A 20,716-nucleotide genomic window follows, 5' to 3' on the forward strand; every position below is an offset into this window, starting at 1 on the left:
TCCTTTCGACCTTTATTCTGAGTGTGCTTACCTCTTGTTGCATCAGTTGTATGTTCCACTACTGTTGCTGCATTGTTTGTTGGAACTGTTGCTGCCATTGTTGCATCTGCTGCTGTATCTATTTTTGCAAAGCATTTGTGGGGCGCCTTTCTGTTCCTTCATTTTCCAATCACATTCTGTGCCTGGTTCTTTCCCCCACTTGCTATTCTATTAGATTCTTATTATTCTGACACTTCCTGTTGTATTTATTTATTTATTTCCATTATTCGCTTGTGAAGCTCTAGTAGTTCCCTAACTTCTGACGATTGAGCGGCAGATTGCAAATGTGCGGATCAGCTTACCTTGTCCGACGCCTTCTTCTTTTTGCCTTGCACTGCTGTTTCAGCGAACGCGAGTTAATCCCAGTCTATTGGAAGTGAAGAAGAAATCAGCATGGGCAGATCATGTAATGCGAATGTATACGATAACCGATGCTCCCTAAGGGTCACAGCGAAGATTCTAAGGGAAAGCAACCTTAGCAGGTGACAGCAGAAAGCTATATGGGCGAATGAGGTCAGAAAGTTTGCGGAGATCGAATGGACGCTGCCGGCACAGAACGGGTTCATTGGAGGGAAGATGTAAGGGGACTTTACCCTGTAGTAGGTGCAGTCAGGCTGGTGATGAGTCATTGGACAATAAGCGACTCTAAAGCTTAGCATGCAAGAGCATCGGTTGTAGTCTAGAAGGTCAGTTGTGCTTTATTACGTCTTATCCATAATAATTATTCAGCTAGGCCGTTCGGCGGAATGCCGCGAGTGATTTACCACTCAAATAAGTATGCATTACGCGAACTTTCACAGTGCTGAGATCAAAAACTCTACTCAGGCGCAGGTAGCGGCTGCATGTCATCGAGTAAGACGACAGGCATAGACAAAGGAAGTTGCAATCATACGTTTGTTGCGAGACCGACAGACGAGAAGAAGTGTTTACGAGTGAAACTCCTTAGTGAGTTTATGGATCGTTACCTAATTCGAACTACCATGGAAGTACCTTGACCTCATTGCCTGCCAGATGATAAGACCGGCATTTCACCGGTGCCAAGATTTGGTCGGCACGTGATTATCTTTCGGTCAGTTCCCGGACATTTGAAACTTCTGAATACTCCTCAATGCCGCGCAAATTCTGCTCTTGAAGACCATGGGCGCTCTATACAAGCAGATGTAATGGGCCGGCGCTTTGTTCGTTCCGGTCAACCCCAACCAAACTCCGCGTGCATCGCCGCTCTCCCTCCCAGTGGACACCATCCCCGACTGGCTGGAGCTCAAGCATTCATCGAATCTGAAGGTGCTGTGCGGCCTGCGCTTTCGCACTGCGCCACCATACGTGAACGCGGCGGACCTGCGAGTGGCGCACATCACGCAGACGTTGCATACCAGCTACGGTGACTGGGACGGCGCCGCATTCATGTGGGCGATCGTGGACGCATCCAAGGAGACCATCTTGTACGAGGTGTGCCATGAAAACTTCTTACTCATGCACAAAACAGTGTGGGCTATGCATGCGTGCGTGTGCGTGCGTAACCGCGCGCGTCTCTGTGCGTGTGTGAGTGCGGTTGCGTGTGTGTGCACGCGCTTGCGTTGTAGCATTAACATGTCCTGCTGCCGTTTGTAAAAGTTTGTAAGTAGCTCTGAAAAGGCCTCAGGTTTTCCATTGAGAGAAGGGGAAGAACACCGCCGTTAACTGGGCGGAGGCATTATAGCCTCCAGACTGCGGCGCCTCCTCGTAAGAACTCTTTGCCACTCACTTAATGCGTAATTTCTTTATTGGTTCACTTCTGATTAGGGTACATTCGTCAGATATCTCATTTTGTGCAAATCCACATCGGAATCTTCAACCAAGCTGAGCGAGCAGGCTTGCATGGCCTATAGGTGTAGCGTCCCGACTCGGGATCCCATATTAGTAATTGGCAGCCAGCTTATGTGGTCCCGTGACAGACCAGTCAACGCACGGCATCTGGCGGAGGCGCGCCATTCGCTCACAATGCCTATCACGCGGATTTTTCTGGTGAACACTGTCGTTTTAAAAATTGTATGCGTAACTTTCGCCTAATGCCAACATTTGCATCTGGTTCATTCGCGTCAGAGATGCCTTAATCGCTCACCTAATTCTCAGTTCCCCACATATAATCATCCTTCAGCTGACACGTTGACACTCCTTCCCTTGTTTTGTGGTGTCGGGTTAATAGAGGTGTTGATATATGCATGATCAGTGGTAGACGTTTTTTTTTAGGTACCAGACAGATTCCTGGTTCTCAAAGACAGGCTCTATGATTTGCTGTACATTATTTACGCGAGGTCATTAGAGCAGCGTGAGGAGTTGCAGTCCATCGTCGACCTCGTCTTGGGCGGCGCGTGGGCGGCTTGGACGCGTTTCTCTTATGCGCATTCGTATTCAACTCGGCACACTACGCATCAGTCAGCTCTAACCAAGCGACGCCCACTCCTCATCCACTAGTCATCTTTTGTTTCCACATTTCCCTCTTTCGCCGCCGCTTTCAACCGGTTCCGCAAGCGTGCGGGGCCCACGTTTTCTGTCCAAATGCGAGCGTAGAGCGATTAAAAGTTCTTGGGTCTCTAGCCAAGGTGTGTGTGTGTGTGTGGGGGGGGGGGGGTATCAATAAAGACGTAGTAAACCGTCTTCATAAACACTTGACAGAAATATTTGCACCGAGGTGCCATCTATATTTTTTTCATGATCTCAAATGGCAAAAAGTACAATAAAAAAAGCCTCTTCATTACAGCAATGCCACTTCAATGTCCCAAAATGTGGCTAAGAGAACAAAACCTGCTTTTGTCTGAAGTGCTCCGATGATGTGGCTTTGCATGTACCCTAGGTGAGAGATATGTGTGAACAACTAGTCACACGGTAGCGCTGTTTGAAGGCCAGTGAATAAAGTTATGTAAATCATAACTTGACGCAAACATTGCAGGTAGCTGCTTTTTAATACTATCTACAACTTCAGAATTGATGCTTTGCTCTTGAGGCTAATAAATAAATGTTAGCTAATTAGGCTTTACTAACTAAATAATTATTGCAAATGGAAAGCCACTGAATACTAGGCCAGACACCTCTGAGCAGTTCTTGGTTGGTTTTAGTTCCTAGGCCACTCCACGTCATTTAAATATCCGATTACATTAACCCAGGATACCTGGTATCCATGAGTTGCTGGCATTTATGGGGGTAGGCTTTCCTCTTGGCCTCAACTTGAAGTGAAAAGGTTGTGACAAAGTGGTCGTCGTAAGTGGTAGGATGTACAGTTGTGAGCAAAAGTGGAGAGACCATGCGCTTTGAGAAAACTACTCGCCAGCTTTTTCTGACAGTGAAAACGTTCATTCCGAGAAATGCATTAGGTACCATGTATAATATACTTGCCTTCTTGCCCAAGCAATTTTCTCTGGCGCATCTTTTTATACATCAAAAAAGCAATCGTAGCAGTTAGCGCGGTCTTTCCACTTTTGCTCACGACTGTCCATCGACGTCCCTTTCACCTCAGAAGCCTTTCAGCAAGTAAACTTTTCCGCTGATCACTTCTCAAATCAAGAAAAAGACTTTGAAAGCAGCACACTATTATTCATGGTATAATATTGCCGCGAAACCTTCAAAACTGTATTTGTTATTTTTTTAACAGCCGCCGACATGCGGCCTTATCACTCTGAATCTGGATCGCGTATCAGTTCTGTATTCTTTGTTCGTTAATGCTCGATGTCGCGAATCGCACCTTTATCAGTTTAGTTGTAGCGCAAGCTGCACCGAGATCTGTCTCGAAGATTCCGGCCACTCGAGTCTTTCTGCTATATTCCAGCTTGTGCTTGTAGCAGTTGCGACGTTATCTAGATTGTTCTGAGCAGCCTTTAAATTGAGCGTTGACGAGTGCGACGGGCATTCTTTGTTCGACGATCGACGAGCACGTTTGTTGCTATCACCTCGCCGAGTTAATAGTTCTTTTCCGGGCGCAAGTCAGCCCACTAAAGAGTTAATTTCAGTACCATCAAGCCTGTGTCTTCTTTTGGTGTCAACGACTTTGTCCCCACTACGTGGCATCTGGTGGAGGTGCTGCCTTTGATCCTTCAAGCAAAGACCCCAGCCTTGTTCATGTTACTCTGGAGGACCAGCCAACAGGCCACCGAACCAGTCGCCGGCTTGAAGGGCTCCAACCTGAACACGGTCTGCTGCCGGATCCCATTCGATTTCGGAAGGCATCGACACTGACAATGGCCCAGCCTACAGCACCGGTTGTTTTCGTCCAACCCCGTGAGCCCACCTGCTTCCATGGACGACCGGACGAAGATGCAGAAGACTGGATGGGCCTTTTTGACTGTGTGGCAGAATTCAATGGCTGGAAAGATGCTGCGAAACTCAGGCAAGTCTACTTTGTTCTTCAAGGACATGCTCGAGTTTGGTTCGAAAATCACGATAATTCTTTAAAGGATTGGGAGATATTCAAAGCAGAGTTTTTGATGGCCTTTGCAAGTTTTGTCCGAAAGGAAATAGCTCAGGCCCTCCTCCAATCAAGGCTTCAACTCCAAAACGAGCCCATCCTGGTATACGTAGAGGAGATGAGGCGCCTGTTTCGCCGCGCCGACCCTAACATTACCGAAGGTGAGAGAGTGAAATTGTTAATGCGAGGCGTTAAAGAGCTCCTTTTTGCAGGACTTGTTTGGAACCCGCCGAAAACTGTGGCCGAATTTGAAAGGGAAGCATTGACCATCGAGAAGACGTTGGACACCCGGATGCGAAACTACGAGCGACCACTTCAGCCGGACTACTCAAGCCACTACCCCAGCGCATCTGCAAGCGGAGAGAACCTTCGGGACCTCCTTCAGGAGATTGTGCGAGAGGAGCTCCGCCAATTGCTGCCATCATCGCAACAACCTCAGGTGGCAACGCTCGCGGACGTCGTCCGTGAAGAAGTCCAGCAGGCCTTGGGCGTTCCTCAAGCGACGGCTGCGACTGTTCCAGTACAAGAGGCAAGAGCGATGAACTACGCTGCTGCGTTACGTCGCCCTGCGCCCCGACGTGATGACTGTCAAAGCCCTCGCCGCTACCGTCCTGTTTCTGAAAGCCGCCCCTTGGCCCCCGCCCGCCAAGCCTACCAACGACCCCCAATCCCCAGGAAGTGCGACGCCTGGAGGACAGCAAGCAACCGGCCATTGTGCTTCCACTGCGGTGAGGCCGGCCACATTCTGCGCCACTGCCCGTACCGACAAATCGGTCTCCGCGGATTTGCAGTCGACACTCCACGACCACGCCCAGGTGAACGACCGCAAGAAATCGACAACTATCTGCGTATCGGTGAGATTGCGCCACCAAGCCGTCGGTTCAGGTCTCCATCGCCGTACAAGGCCCGCTTTGCGTCGCCAGGCCGTAACTACGATGAGAGTGTGCGCGGAAGGTCTCCAAGCCCGCGCAGGGGAAACTAAATAGAGCACCCTTTGGAGGTGAGGTTGCTCAACGGCGAAAAGACGAACATTCTCCGCCGCCGACGACCACTAACGACGACACAACCATTTCACCGCCGCTCCACACGACGACATCGACGGCAACACGACCAGAGTGCAAGCCGACACCGCCGCCCAGCGAAGTAACAACGGTATGCCCCGGCCATGACGTGATGAAACGACGGAGCCGAGATCGGACACCAAGGCCCACGTGCAATGCGAGGACGAGAACAACCGACCTTGAAGTTGATGTGGACGGTCATAGAGTCACTGCCCTAGTAGACACCGGAGCTGACTATTCAGTCATCAGTGGACCGTTAGCGTCTCAGTTCAGGAAAGTTACCACCGCTTGGGATGGCCCGCTGATTCGCAGCGCAGGTGGCAACCTGATTACTCCATCGGGACGATGCACTGCAATAATAACCGTAGATGGGCGTACTTATCCCACCAGCTTTGTGGTCTTGCAGCAGTGCTCTCGAGACGTGATTTTAGGCATGGACTTCCTAAATGAACATAGGGCTATCATCAACCTCCGATCCAAGCTCATCAAACTCTCTGCAGACAAAGCCATACCTGCTACGATGACTTCGACGCAACACGTCGCTCTAAACGTCCTCGACGGAGAATTGACCGTGCCGCCCCAATCAAGCGTCGCAGTCTGCGTAGGTAGCGCAGACATCGCAACCGCTCAAGGGATCGTCGAATGAAATATCCAATTGCTCCTGGAACGAGGTGTCGGCATCGCAAGAGGCATCGCGAAATTCCGGAGAGGACAAGCTCAGGTGCTGGCAACAAACTTCACAGAAGAATACCGGCATCTCAACAAGGGCACAACGATCGCTTTTCTCGAAGAATTAGCGGATCTCAAAGACGTATTCGCCCTCCACGACCAACCACTGGAAGACGCACCGGACCAATTCCGTCAGCCCACATTTGACATCAACCCGGCATTGACCCACAGCAGGAAAGACCAGATTCGCAGTCTTCTTCGAAGCTACAGGGAGTGCTTCTCGTCATCATCGAAGGTACGATGAACCCCACTGGCCAAGCACCGCATTATAACGGACGAACACGCCCGACATCTGCGCCAAAGCCCTTACCGTGTATCGCCGCGAGAACGCCAGGCCATTCGCGATCAAGTTGAGGAAATTCTGCGTGATGACGTAATCCAGCCATCGAACAGCCCCTGGGCGGCACCAGTCCTTTTGGTGGAGAAGAAAGGCGGCACACTTCGCTTCTGCGTTGATTACCGCCGCTTGAATAGCATAACCAAGAAGGATGTCTACCCGCTTCCCCGCATCGACGACACTCTCGACCGGCTCGGCAATGCAAGGTACTTCTAATCGATGGACCTGAAGACGGATATTGGCAAGTTGAGGTCGACAAAAGAGTTCGCGAGAAGACCGCATTCATCACACCGGACGGCCTTTCTGAGTTCAAGGTGCTGCCATTTGGCCTCTGCTCCGCACCAGCCACGTTTCAGCGAGTAATGGACACAGTCCTGGCAGGCTTGAAGCGGCAAATTTGTTTGGTATATTTGGACGACGTTGTTGTCTTCTCCTCAAACTTTGAAGACCACCTAAAATGACTGCAGACAGTGCTGGAAACCCTCAAGTCATCGGGACTAACGCTAAAAGCAGAGAAGTGCCACTTCGCCTACGAAAACTGCGGCTCCTAGGTCACATCGTTAGTAAGGATGGTGTTCGCCGAGACCCGGAGAAAACAGCTCCAAACGCACAATTCCAACCGCCTGCCGACAAGAAAGTTATGCGCCGATTCCTTAGGTTGTGCGCTTACTATCGACGATTTGTCAGAAACTTTTCGTGCATCGCCGAACCATTGACGGAGCTTACAAACGCTAACGTACCTTTTAAATGAGAAGCGCTGCAAGGAGAAGTCTTCGACGAACTTAAGCGCCGCCTAGAGTGCCCTCCTGTACTTGGCCATTTTGATGAAAAGGCCGAGACCGAAATTCACACCGACGAGAGCAGTGTGGGCCTAGGAGCCGTTCTCGTCCAGAAGAGTGCTGGACAGGAGAAAGTAATCGCCTACGCTAGCAGGTCCCTCACAAAAGCCGAAGTCAATTACTCGACGATTGAGACGGAGTGCCCTGCGATCGTCTGGGCTACTTCTAAGTTTCGTGCATACCTATACGGCCGTCCATTCAAAGTGGAAAGCGACCATCACGCGCTCTGCTGGCTGGCTAATTTGAAAGATCTCTCCGGCCGCCTTGCCAGATGGAGCCTAAGACTTCAAGAATTTGACTTGAATGTATTCTATAAGTCGGGCCGGAAGCATTCCGACGCAGACTGCTTATCCCGCGCTCCCGTCGGCGCTCCCCCGAAGGAAGATGACGACTCCTTTTTGGGACCGGTAAGCGCGAGCAGTTTCGCAGAACAACAGCGATCAGACCCTGAGCTGAAAGCACTAGCCGATTACTTAGACGGAAAGACTGCTTCCTCTCCTGGTGTGTTCAGGCGGCATTTATCATCGTTCGCGTTAAGCAATGGCCTCCTCGTGAAGAAGAACTTCACACCCAACAAGACCGCGCAGCTTCTTGTAGTGCCTAAATACCTCCGGCAGGAAATTCTGCAAGCGTTGCACGATGAGCCCACAGCAGGCCATCTCGGATTTGCGCGCACGTTGCGTCGAATCCAGGAGAAGTACTACTGGCCGCGACTGCCTGCCGAAGTTGCCCACTACATGAAGACGTGTCGTGAGTGCCGACGACGCAAGAAGCCGCCGATCAGACCAGCAGGACTACTAAACCCGATTCCGCCCCTAATCCTGCCCTTTCAACAAATTGGGATGGATCTCCTCGGCCCCTTTCCATTTTCGTCTATGGGTAACAAGTGGATCATCGTGGCCACTGACTACCGTACCCGTTACGCCGAAGCAAAAGCACTACCCAGTGGTACCGCGGCAGAAGTCACCAAATTTATTGTCGAACAAATTCTCTTGCGACACGGTGCCCCTGAAGTGCTCATCACGGACAGGGGGAACGGCGTTTACGGCAGGGTTGACGCAAGCCATCCTGGAATGCAGTCATACAAGCCATCGACGAACAACTGCGTATCATACCCAGACCAATGGCCTTACGGAGCGCCTGAACAAAACAATCGCGGACATGATCGCCATGTACGTCGATGCTGAACACAAGACCTGGGATGCCATCTTGCCGTACTTGATCTTCGCGTATAACACGGCAGTCCAGGAGACGACCAGAGCGACCCCGTTCAAGCTTGTGTACGGCAGGGAGCCCAAGACGACGCTCGATGCAATGCTGCCGCACGTAACCAACGAGGACAACCTTGACGTTGCCGCCTACCCGTAGCGTGCAGAGGAAGCCCGACGACTCGCACTGGTGCGTATTAAAGACCAACAGCGCACCGACAGCCAACGATACAACTTACGTCGACGCCACGCACAGTACAGCCCAGGAGACCAAGTGTGGATTTGGACACCAATTCGCCGTCGCGGACTAAGTGAAAAGTTGTTGCGTCGATACTTTGGGCCGTACAAAGTCATTCGCCGCGTCGGACCACTGGACTATGAAGTCATTCCCGACGGAACTTCAGCATCACAACGGCGACGCGCACGCCCCGAAATTGTACATGTTGTACGACTGAAGCAATATTACGCGCGTTAATGAATCTGTGGTGTTTAAATTTTGTAGTGTGTATGTTTAAGTTGTTTTGTTTTGGAACATCGAGGCGATGTATTTTTAAGGGGGGGAGTAATGCCGCGAAACCTTTAAAACTGTATTTGTTTTTTTTACAGCCGCCGGCATGCGGCCTTATCACTCTGATTCTGGATCGCGTATCAGTTCTGTATTCTTTGTTTGTTAATGCTTGATGTCGCGAATCGCACCTTTATCGGTTTTGTTGTGGCGCAAGATGCACCGAGATCTGTCTCGAAGATTCCGTCCACTCGTGTGTCTTTCTGCAGTGTTCCAGCTTCTGCTTGTAGCAGTTGCAACGTTATCTAGATTGTTCTGAGCAGCCTTTAAATTGAGCGTTGACGAGGACGACGGGCATTCTTTATTCGACGATCGACGAGCGCGTTTTTTGCTATCGCCCCCGCCGAGTTGCTTAGTTCTTTTGCGGGCGCAAGTCAGCCCAATAAAGAGTTATTTTTCAGTGCCATCAAGCCTGTGTCTTCTTTTGGTGTCAACGGCCTTGTGACCACTACGTGACAGTATTGTATGACAAATAAAAAGTACACAAAATATTTTTTTCTATTATTTTGTGTTTTATTTAAAGGAAGTCCTTTACCTCCCCTTAGAACCAAACATATGGGCTACCATAGCCGTGACATGCAAAAAATTGGTTACTCGGCACATATTATATTACCATGCCATGCATGACATGGACTCTGTCCCGCATTGCCAGGCCGTAGTTACTTGAGTTGTAGATTTAGGTTTTCTATGCCAAGAACACATGTCCGATTTGGTCACATTGCGCATTAGAATTGCATACAATAGTAACAATGTTGTCCTAAACAAACTAGCAGAAATTCTGCAGCATTTCTATCTACAAAGCCAGAACATTTGTTTCCAGCGTCTGCTTGCACTTTGAGGTGTTCTGAAAAACTGGCCCCATTCTGATGTTTCATACACCTCTTACAAAAGTAAAACTGGTTCTTCCAGCTTGTAACTATACTAATATTTTGATAAGTGGTCAGGCTTATTTTTGTGTGATTCCACCCCTATAGTCTATACGATTGGCTTTATTTTCAGGTGTTCGTTAGATGAGGCGTAAGGGTGGACACAATGTGTCTACACACCCTCCAGAGTTTGACTGATTGAGGTATAAGATTGGACACAAGCGTTCGCGAGACCCCTACTATTCGAAACTTCATTCATATCTGGTTGCTAGGAGCAGGTTATCTGCTGAGGTCCACGTTGGCCAATCATTTGACCGACTGCAAAAAGCCTTCTTACCACTCCGTTTTCAGTTACCTAAAACAATACCTGCTTTACTTTCCATTGCTGTCTCTAAACATAGCGAAAATACACCCATTCATATTGCCGCGGGCCTCTCTGCGACCGAGGAAAACGAGAACGAAGCTGAATGTAGTGTGCGGAGTCAGGCTATTCCATTCAGTGCCGGTTGCCTTGTAATTGCTTCATTTCTGGTGGAGCCGCAGGTACGATTCCCCTTTTGCTGAGCTTCACCCCTCAATGGCAGCCGAACGTCAACACAGATTTAACCCTGGTGCACCGCAGTTCGATCCACCGCATCCGAGGTAGGTCACGCGAGTTCGCGCGCCTTTTTCCTCAACGCCTGTGGCCAACATTCACAGATCCAATTCGACCACTGCAGCTAACGGAGAGAGCTCACCCCATCAATTCGTTGTCCTCCAGTTCCGAACACCAACGTCCTTCCATGGCGAGCTTTATGGGGACGCTGAAGACTGTCTTGATCAATTCGAACATGTCGCCAACTACAACGGCTGGGATGTGCAAAGAAAGCTGCATAATGTCTACTTTACTCTTCGGCGCAGACGTGGTACGAAACAGTGCTACCATCATGGGACCTCTTTCGTCGCCAGATGTTGGCCAGCGACTGAAGAAAGCGTGCGGAGTCGTCACTGCAATCTCGCTTCCAAGCCCCGAAGCCCGAACGAGAGCGTGGTAATATATTACGTTGACATGATCAGCCTTTTTAGTTGAGCTGATCCAAATATGACCTAGGAGAAGAAAGTGCACCACGTAATGCGCGGAGTGAAACAGGAACTATCCGCTGGGTTTGTGCGCAATTCACGTAGCATCACATCAGATTCTCAACCAGACGCCATCACAATAGAACAGACGCTTCAACGCCCGACTCAGTGCTATAGAGATGACGTGTCCGCCATGTCACCTGCCGTCTTTGCTTCCGGCTTCAATGGTTCTGCTGATGCCTTAAAGGAGCTTATTCGATATGTAGTCAGAGAAGAGCTGACACACATTCAGCTACAGGGTCTGACGTCGCCGTCGAGACTTCCATCGCTTGCGGAGCTCATTTGTGAAGACGTTAGGCAAGTCATCCCGGAACTGGCAGTGCCTGATGTGCAGCTACTGCCACCAAGTGTGCCGACGTACGCGTCTGTGCTTTAAGCAGAATAAAGGGTATGATTTTCCAAGAACAAACCCCACTGTGCCTTATCCAAGCCAGTAGCATAAATTGTTTCATTCAGTGTCGGCTGCCTTGTACTGGTTACAATATTCATTTTCCAGGCACTAGGTACAAGATATTCTAGGAGTATATTCAATTCAGTTTAGTTGTTGGTTTGATTTTGAAATAACACACAATTCTTGAATGGCTATGCGGGCAAATACTACACATTGGCTAGGCCTATGCACCTGATTTACAGCCAAACTTTGGAAGCCCTTTTAAAAAACCACAATATGAAAAGCTGGCATAAAGAAAGACCAACACTACAGAACAGTAAGCAATGTATGCAGGCTACAATGAAAAGAGACAGAAATACAGAAGCAGATCAATAAGAAAGTGCATGTAAGTAAAAATAAAGCAGAACTATGATACACAGCTGTACCTAACTAAAGGAACCACTGGCCTAAGAAAAGACCCATTTTAATAAGAAAATTATGTGCAATTAGAGCTCAACACCTAATGAGACAGCATCACACTTCTGAAAATAGTGGGTAGCTTTGCACACTACCACCCTTATCGTGAACATTTTTACCAGCTCTTTGCAAGACAGAAGAAGAACACAGATTATGTGGCAATGCCTGTTGCCTAGTTTTGTCCATTGCCCACGAGAAAGTGAGTAAAGTGCACTATAGGAAAGGTGGACAGATCAGCCAGCAGAATTGTAACTTTTGCCTACACATAATGTTGTGCACTCACTTTGTCAGCAATCTCTGCAACTGGAGGAACGGGGCATGACTACGACCAAATTCATTTTAGCACTTAGAAAACATGGCATTGGTGATGCATGGTGAGTTCATGCTTGTGATACTTTGTTGGTACTCGGATGCCAGGTCAAATGTCAACAATAGTGAAAAAAGTAAAGAAGTCTAAAAAGTAAGAAAGTTAAACTTCACCTGCAAAAAGCGAACCGGCGAAGGAAGTTCTGTGAGCGAACACAAACGCTACATATTGAAGGAAAGCATAAGGTTATGATGATACAAAAGCCAGTTCGTTCTTTTACAGGCGGTGCGCAAGGAGTTTGGCGGCGCTGCCTTCGAGATACTGGCACACATATTGCCGGCCGTCATCTATGCCTACAATTTCACGGAGATAAAAAAGTTAGTACACGCATAACGGATACGTTCGTATTTTTTTAGTTAGCAGTTACATCGTATACTCGCTGGCATGAGCGTTCCGGTAAAGCATGTATGCGCGGTGATTTTCCGCCACAAAATCGCAGTTTAGCCCTTTTGACGTATGTTCCATAAGATATTAAAGGCAAAGCAATCTGGAATTGAGTTCATGAATCATGGTATTACCGGACGAGTAAAACACCACGAACGTTAAGGATAGAAAACCGGCTTATTCCTTGACTACAAAAACCACTAGATGTGGTACACATGTATTGTAGCGAATGAATTCGCAAAACAATGCGCTCAGCTGCTCCTACAGGGTGGGTCCGATTGTCGGGAAAAGTAGGCTCCCGCTAACAATACATAACATAGTGTGGCACAAAGACGGGAGGCGGAGGAAGCAGCCACTCATGCCCGATACTGCAACAGGCTCCGTCTCGAGGCTTATAGTATTGGTGCACCACCGCTGCAGGACGAGGATGGATGACACTCTCCCGACGTTGTCCGGCAACGTCACGACGGGCTGCGACGGGCCGTCACAACAGTGCCAGCCGGTAGCATGTTTATAGTTGCAGCCGCGTTCCTGCAGAAGATTCCTCCGCTAGCCATAAAGAATGATTCGCTAGCTGCTTGCTCGGCGCTTATCAGCTTCGCCACCGCTATCCATCAGATACCACGCAACGGCGGGACGTGCGCAGTCGGGGCACACCCAAGTGCGCACTAGGAAAAAGGACAGGAAGTGCAAGAGGGAACGCACGGCGTACTGGCGTGTGTCATTGGATGGGGAAGCAGACATTGGTGCTTTTGGTCAAGGTTGACGCAACTGTTCGAACAGAAGTGCGTTTTTTTTTTCAATATTTGTCCAATCCGATGTGATGACCAGCCACGACAGCGAACGATGTTAGCAAGCCTGCGTTTTCTAATTAGCGTCAATCCTTCGAGCGCACACATGACACTTGCCTGCAGTAGGTCTAGCAGTGACATGTAACCCGTTATGCGTCTTTTTATATGAGTTGAGTGCTTATCTAGACTATGTCTTCTACTCACGTTTGGCGATTTCGCGTCGGTTTTTTCGCTTCATTCACGTGACCACCAAGGACTTGAGTTAGAATTTCTCCAGCCCGAAGCAGTGTTCACCATGGTGGGTTGCCACACTAGCCACTCAAGATGACGGCCACCCTAGGTCATGTTGATACCAGCCAATATGGCGTCCACCCTCGGTCACGGGATGCCACCCAAGAAAGCGGCCACCATATATATCACATGGTTGCGAAGCTCCCATAGAGCCCATTTATAAAAAAACGGCGGGTTTGATTTGTCAGAATTCGGCTGTCTATGAATAGCGGGTGCGCCCAAGGCCATTACAAAAAAACTGTGTCTTAACTGCAACTATCAGTTTGTTGATAAATGCACAACCATCATGGAAATAAAATATTGTTAGGGGAAACCACACTCAGGTAACCGCAACAGTTCACTGCCAGTGACGTACACACCACCAGAACTAACCCAGCCTAGCTTCAGTGTCTTGTTCACCACACCACACCAGCACGTCGTCTTGATACAGTACATCGTACCAGTATCCCCCGCGCGGGAGAGCCATAGTACGGGTGCGTACTAGAGAGGGGAACTCGAACAATACGGTTTCAGAGGGCCGACATTCACGACTTCTGGGTGGGGGGTTGTGGAAGGATGCTTGGGCGTTAGAGGGGTGATCTCATAGGTCACATCGGTGAGTTGCCACGAGACGCGGTAAGGGCTCACGTAGCGAAGCCCATGCCCACACGGCGGGCCGAGAGCCAAAAGAATGCGAGGGAGCCGGGAGAACAGTGGACGCCACGGTGATGGAGGTCATAACGACGCTTTTGAGAGCGCTGAGACGCGTCAAGCCGGTCTCGAGCATTGTGACGGGTGACATCAGCTGGGGCGATGGCATCCGAAGCGTAACTGCAGGAAAAGTCGTCAAGAGGCAGCAGGGTGTCGAGGGGGAGTAAAGGGTCGCGGCCGAAAAGTAGATATAAGGAAGAGTATGCGGAAGTGTCATGTCTTGAGTAGTTATAGGCGAAAGTTACGAAAGGTAAAGGTAAGTCCCAGTCACGATGGTGGTCGGACACATAATTTGATAACACGTCGATCACTGTGCGATTAAGGCACTCAGTAACAGCATTCGTTTGTGGATGGTATAGCCGTTGTGAACTGGTTACGAGTAGCACATGAGGGGAGAAGGTCATGAACCATTTGAAAAAGAAGCAGCGGACGCGGTCTCTGAGCAGCCATGAATCAAAATGACGCCATGCAGAAAGGTCTCCAACGTCGGAAGCGCAGGTGGTGGGGATAGCTCTGGTTGTTGAAACTTGCGTTTTTTTTTCTTTTTTTGCTCCCTCGAAATGTGTACTCTCCCTTTGTGTAAAAGTGTTCGCTTGACACTAAACAGGCGCCTTTCAGTAATTTATGGCCGGCGACAGCTCCTCCCCGGGCCACCCTCTGCGGGATTCCGTGGGAGAGCGGCCAACGCCGGGAAAATCCGACCGCGGATCCTCCTCCGACCGGAGGGAAAAGGAAAGCGGGCAGAACGAACGGGGAGCACCATCGATGAGCATGCCTGTTTCTGAGCTCTTGCTTCCCTTTTAAAGAAGTTGTATTCGGTTCATTAATTGTTTGTTGTAAATAAACGAAGTTACTTAAAACTACAACAGCCTAAACGAAGTGAATCAGTTACAACAGTAAAATGTTTTGGTGTCGGAACCCGGGAACAGAATTCAGAACTATCGACAGGACCCAGCGACTAAAACGACCAACGACAGCAGCGACATGGATGTTCTGAGAAAAAAGAGAAAGACCATCAGAAGCCAAGCGGCGTGGCTGACCAAAGAAACGGACGACATCTTGGGCGCCGAACCATTACCCAAGATCGAAAAGGTGAGCGTTCTCATCGAACGTTTGCAATTGGTGAAACAACAGCTTATTGATGTGGATGCGGCAATAGAACCTACCATTAAAGAACATGAAGCAGATGCTGAATTTGAACAAGTCATCGAATATAGCGACAGAGTGATTACCTGCATTTGCCGTGTAAAACTGAGAAAAGACGAAGCTGAACACGCAACCAGGACTCAAGATATCCGGAATCAAGCTTAAATTGGTACCAGTCCCGCGGCTCAGAAAATTAAACTTCCTAAGCTGGAGCTGGCAAAATTCGACGGCAAGCGAAAAAACTGGCAACCATTCTGGGAACAGTTCGAGGTAGCACTCCACAAGAACACAGATCTTTCCAACATAGATCGCCTTAATTACCTAAACACGCTGTTGACAGGGGAGGCCAAGACAGCTATCGCCGGACTGCAAGCGTCGGGTGATTGCTACAGTGACGCGGTCGACATCTTGCAGCAGCGCTTTGATGATAAGGAAGCGTTGATTCAGGATCACATGTAAGGCCTGATTGATGTGGAACCTGTGTTATCTGCGAAGAACGTTGCAGCCTTGCGGCGGCTCTATGATGACGTACAAGTTCACATGCGGCGACTCAAGGCACTGGGCATCGATGAAGCTGGCTACCAGGCGATGTTGTATCCTGTCCTTCTCCGTGCTCTGCCGAAGGAGTTGATCCTGGGCTTTCATCGCACATATGCTGAGGCCCACAAGGAAACGGCGTCAACGATGGGCGATGATTCTGAGTCAACGAGCTCACTATCAGACACCGCACAGGTGACGCCTCTGCAATCTCTGCTGAGGTTTTTCCGCTCAGAGCTGCAGAGCCGCGAGAGGACGATGGAGGACAGGCCCGACCACACGCATGGTAAGCCTCATTCTCATTCTATGGGCACAAGACACAAAAGTAACGAGGGAACTTTCACCCTTCTTCCGCCTCAGCCCTACATGGGGCAGCATCCTGCATGAAATGCGTATTTTGCAAATCGAAAGGGCATGGCAGTCAAGAGTGTCAGTCGAAGATGTCAATCAAAGAAAGAAAAGCACTCTTAACAGCGAAAGGCGGATGCTTTCGGTGCACGAAGCATGGACATCGTTCGAGGCAATTCAGAGTTCGCATCCGCTGCAAAAAGTGCAAGCGCAGACATGCGACCGCGTTATGCGACCCTGCTATCAACGAAGCCGATAACGCACGGTCGGTCAACGAAGGGGTGCAACCAGTACACCTGCATGCACGCTTCAGGATCAGAAGACCCAACTCACCGCACAGTCTTAATTCCTACCGTGATAGCCCTGAACAAGGGAAGTAAAGCAAGAAAACATTCCCGAGTTCTCTTTGACATCGGCAGTCAGAGAACATTCATCACAGAAGACTGCTCTAAAAAACTTGGGTGCAAATTGCTCGGAATAGAGATACTATCGATTGGTGTTTTCGGAGGACAGCAAAAGCAGCGCACATTCCGGCGCGTTGAGGTGTGTCTATTGGCAAAAGACGATCCCAAAACTCAATTAAAATTTGAAGCCTTGAAAACTCCTACTATGTGCGAACAGGCCATTCCTTGTCCAGATGAACGAGTTATGCAGACTCTCCACGAGCTTTCTTTGCCACCGGGTGACGAATGCTGTTATCCCAATACGGCAGGGATCGACGTACTGGTGGGCTCAGATCACTTTTGGGAGTTTCTAACTGGCAAGGTTGCGAAACTGGGTGACAGGCTAACAGCACTCGAAACAGTGCTTGGCTGGGCAGTGCAGGGGCAAACGTCATTCCCCTGCAAAGATGTCGCTTGCGCCCATGCAGTCGTGCTAAGAACTACGGTTGCAGACCAACACGTTGAGCCTGTTTTGAGACGTTTCTGGGAGTTGGAAAGCATTGGAGTCTCCGACACACAGGAAGATACCTCCGACAAGTATCTCTGGGAAGGCTTTACCAAGACCGTAAAAGTTGTTGATCAGCGGTATGAGGTGAAGCTTCCTTGGAAGGAGCAAGTCGATCTTCAAGATAATCGAGCAGTAACAGAAAAACGATTCCGCCTGCTGGGGAAAAGATTGAATAGGACGCCTGCTCTAATGAGTCAGTACGACGCCGAAGTGCGACGCTTGGTGATGGAAGGCATAGCGGAGATCATGCCCGATGAGCCTTGTAACGACGGTCAACATATTTAATATATGCCCCACCAGCCCGTACTTCGTGAGAGAGCAGCACGACAAAGTTGAGAATTGTCTTCGACGCGTCGGCTCATAGATTGGGAGCAAAATCTCTTAATGAAAATTTAGAATGCGGACCAAATTTAAATCCAGTACTTCTTCGGCTGCTGCTGAATTTCCGACGCCATCGAATCGCGCTGGTGGCCGAGGGGGAGAAGGCATTTCTACAAGTTAGTGTGGCTCCTGAAGACAGGAATTCATTGAGGCTTTTGTGGTATGAAAGCAGCCCCAAGATGGACAAACCGCTCACCAAAACCGCAGTGTTAAGAATGGCACGCGTGCCATTTGGAGTTAGTCCAGTCCCTTCCTGCCGGCGGCGACGCTGCGACACCACTTTGACAGTGTCAAAGACCAATACCCCGATACTGCTGAGCTTCTCAAGGGAAGCATTTACGCCGACGACTTGCTGTGTGGCGCTGCCAGCGATGAAGAAGCCGCAGAAATCTACGAGCAGACCAGTGCATTTTTGAAGCAGCATCAATGCGTTTGCATAAATGGAGATCGAACAGCGAGAAGATGAACTCAATTTTCTCGGAAAGTTGCCCGAACGAAAGGCCGCTAGGTCAGCCAGCGGACTTCTTAAAGGTGCTTGGTCTCACCTGGCAGACAAACGAAGACGTTCTCACGTTTTCCCTGGATCCGATCATTGAATTCTCCAAGGAGAAAATAAACACAAAGCGCTTCGTACTGCAAACAACGGCACGATTCTACGACCCTCTCGGATTTTTATCCCCATAGACAATGAGGGCGAAGGCGCTATTTCAAAAGATTTGGAAAGAGAACCTTTCGTGGGACCAACTGCTGCCAGGTCACTTATTGGAGAAGTGGATCAAGTGGCGTGAGAACCTTTCGTCGCTTAACGATCTCAAGATTCCCCGTACCTACGATGCAAACAACGCAGGTGGCCCGGTGCGCAGGACGCTGCATATATTTGCAGACGCAAGCACAAAGGCTTACGGCGCCGTAGCCTACCTTTGCACCGAAAGCAGCACTGGGCAGTGCACATCCACCTTGGTAATGTCGAAATGCCGTGTCGCTCCAGTAAAACCTGTCACACTCGCAAGGCTGGAGCTGATGGCTGCATTTCTGGCGTCACGACTTAGCCAAGTTTTCAAAGCCAATCTCGAAGTCGAGATCGAAAACGTGTATCTGTGGACGGACTCCATTATCACTCTGAGCTGGATCCGTGAAGATGCGGCAAAGTGGAAGGAATTTGTCAGAAACCGGGTCACTGAGATTCAGCAGAACACGGAAGGCATGACATACATGGAAGCACTGCTTAGGAAAAACGAAAACTGCTGACCTCATGACCAGGGGATTGACAAGCGCGGAACTGAAATCCAGCGAGCTCTGGTGGAGCGGGCCACCGTGGATTACCAGCCCAGCTGAGAAATGGCCGGCCGAACCCAAACCGGCCGACTTCACGGTTGAAGAGCTTGAGCAGAAGGAGAAGGTTCCACCTGCGATCAAGAGGAGTTGTTGGATCTGAAAAAGTTCAGCTCCGCGTCGACAGTAAACAGAGTAACAGGTTGGATTTTCCGATTTGTGCGAAATTCGCGGACTGCTGACAAAACATCAGGCCCTTTAAACACGGAAGAAAGTGAACGTGCAAGAATATTTTGGCTGAAAAGGGCTCAGAAGTCTGAATTCTCTGAGGAACTTGAGAGCACAAGGAAAGGCCACCGCATCCCGACCGACTCACCCTTGAAAGATTTCACGCTCTGGACAGATCAAAACGGGCTACTGAGAATTCAAAGGCAGATCAGCGAACACAACGCTCGATGAGCGGCACCCGATTGTGCTTCCCAGGCAGCATCGATACTCATCTCTGTTAGTGCACCATGCCCATTCGTGCAGCTTCGAGAAAAGTACTGGATTGTGTGCGGCCGTCAGCTGGGGAAAACTGTGGTCGTGTGTGGTGTGTAGGCGGCATAGTGCTTCCAATTTCGAAGCACCGACCGGGCTCCTTCTACCTGATCGAACGTCCCAAGAAGACCCGTTCCAGGTCGTGGGATTTCGCCGGACCCCTCATGGTGAGGGAGAACAGTCGGACGCTGAAGTCATATATTGTGCTGTTTACATGCGCTGTGACGCGGGCCGTGCATCTTGAACTTGGTGTGGACACGAGTACTGGGCGTCTAATCCAGGCGTTCCGACGATTTGTGTCGCGAAGGGGCTTGTGCCGAATCATTTATTCCGACAATGCCCTTTCGTTTAAACGAGCCTCGAAAGATATCGGCAGTTTGTGGAAGCTCCTGCGACACCCTGACACACAGGACCATTTCGCCAATTCAGGCATAGAATGGAAATTTATCGCTGAGCGCGCTCCGTGGTGGGGCGGGTTTTACGAGAGGCTAGTCCGTAGCGTGAAAATCGCGCTGAGGAAAACGATCGGACCCGACTGCCTAGGCGCTATTGAGCTGCCAACCGTTTTGGCTGAAGTAGAGGCAGGGATAAATTCCAGACCTCTCACGTACACTTACGAGGACCCTAAGGATGACGCCCCACTGACACCGGCTAGCTTCTTAACCGGAAGACGCTTAACTACTTTGCCTTCGCCCGAAACACGAGCCATCGAGACGTCCGCGGCTTCGCTGCGTGCGCTCTGGAAGAAAAGAGGGCAGACGTTGAACTTATTTTATCAGGCATGGCAGAGAGAATATTTGGGGCAGCTGCGCTCTGCGTACGCCTCTTAGCGGACCAATTCCGCGAATTCTCGAGTAGGAGAGGTAGTTTTGGTCCGAGAGAACCGGCCGCGACTGCTCTGGAAGAGCGCGGGATCATCGCTGCTATAAATTCTGGGCGCGACGGAAAAGTTCGCTCTTGTGAAGTCAGG

The 20,716-nt window shown here is 49.8% G+C and overlaps 1 protein-coding gene across 1 annotated transcript in view; it reads left to right on the forward strand.

Annotated features, from left to right (window-relative positions):
• LOC146197762 (uncharacterized) overlaps positions 1 to 20,716 on the forward strand; it is an 88,737-nt gene that overhangs the window by 13,574 nt on the left and 54,447 nt on the right. The window contains exons 6-7 of the mRNA XM_084597235.1: positions 1,274 to 1,488; positions 12,638 to 12,732. Coding sequence (XP_084453361.1) covers positions 1,274 to 1,488; positions 12,638 to 12,732 — 310 coding nt within the window. The remainder of the gene's footprint in view (positions 1 to 1,273; positions 1,489 to 12,637; positions 12,733 to 20,716) is intronic.

Source organism: Amblyomma maculatum, chromosome 3, assembly GCF_055883805.1.
Source record: "Amblyomma maculatum isolate TAMU_Amacu chromosome 3, ASM5588380v1, whole genome shotgun sequence".
Classification (NCBI taxonomy): domain Eukaryota; kingdom Metazoa; phylum Arthropoda; class Arachnida; order Ixodida; family Ixodidae; genus Amblyomma; species Amblyomma maculatum.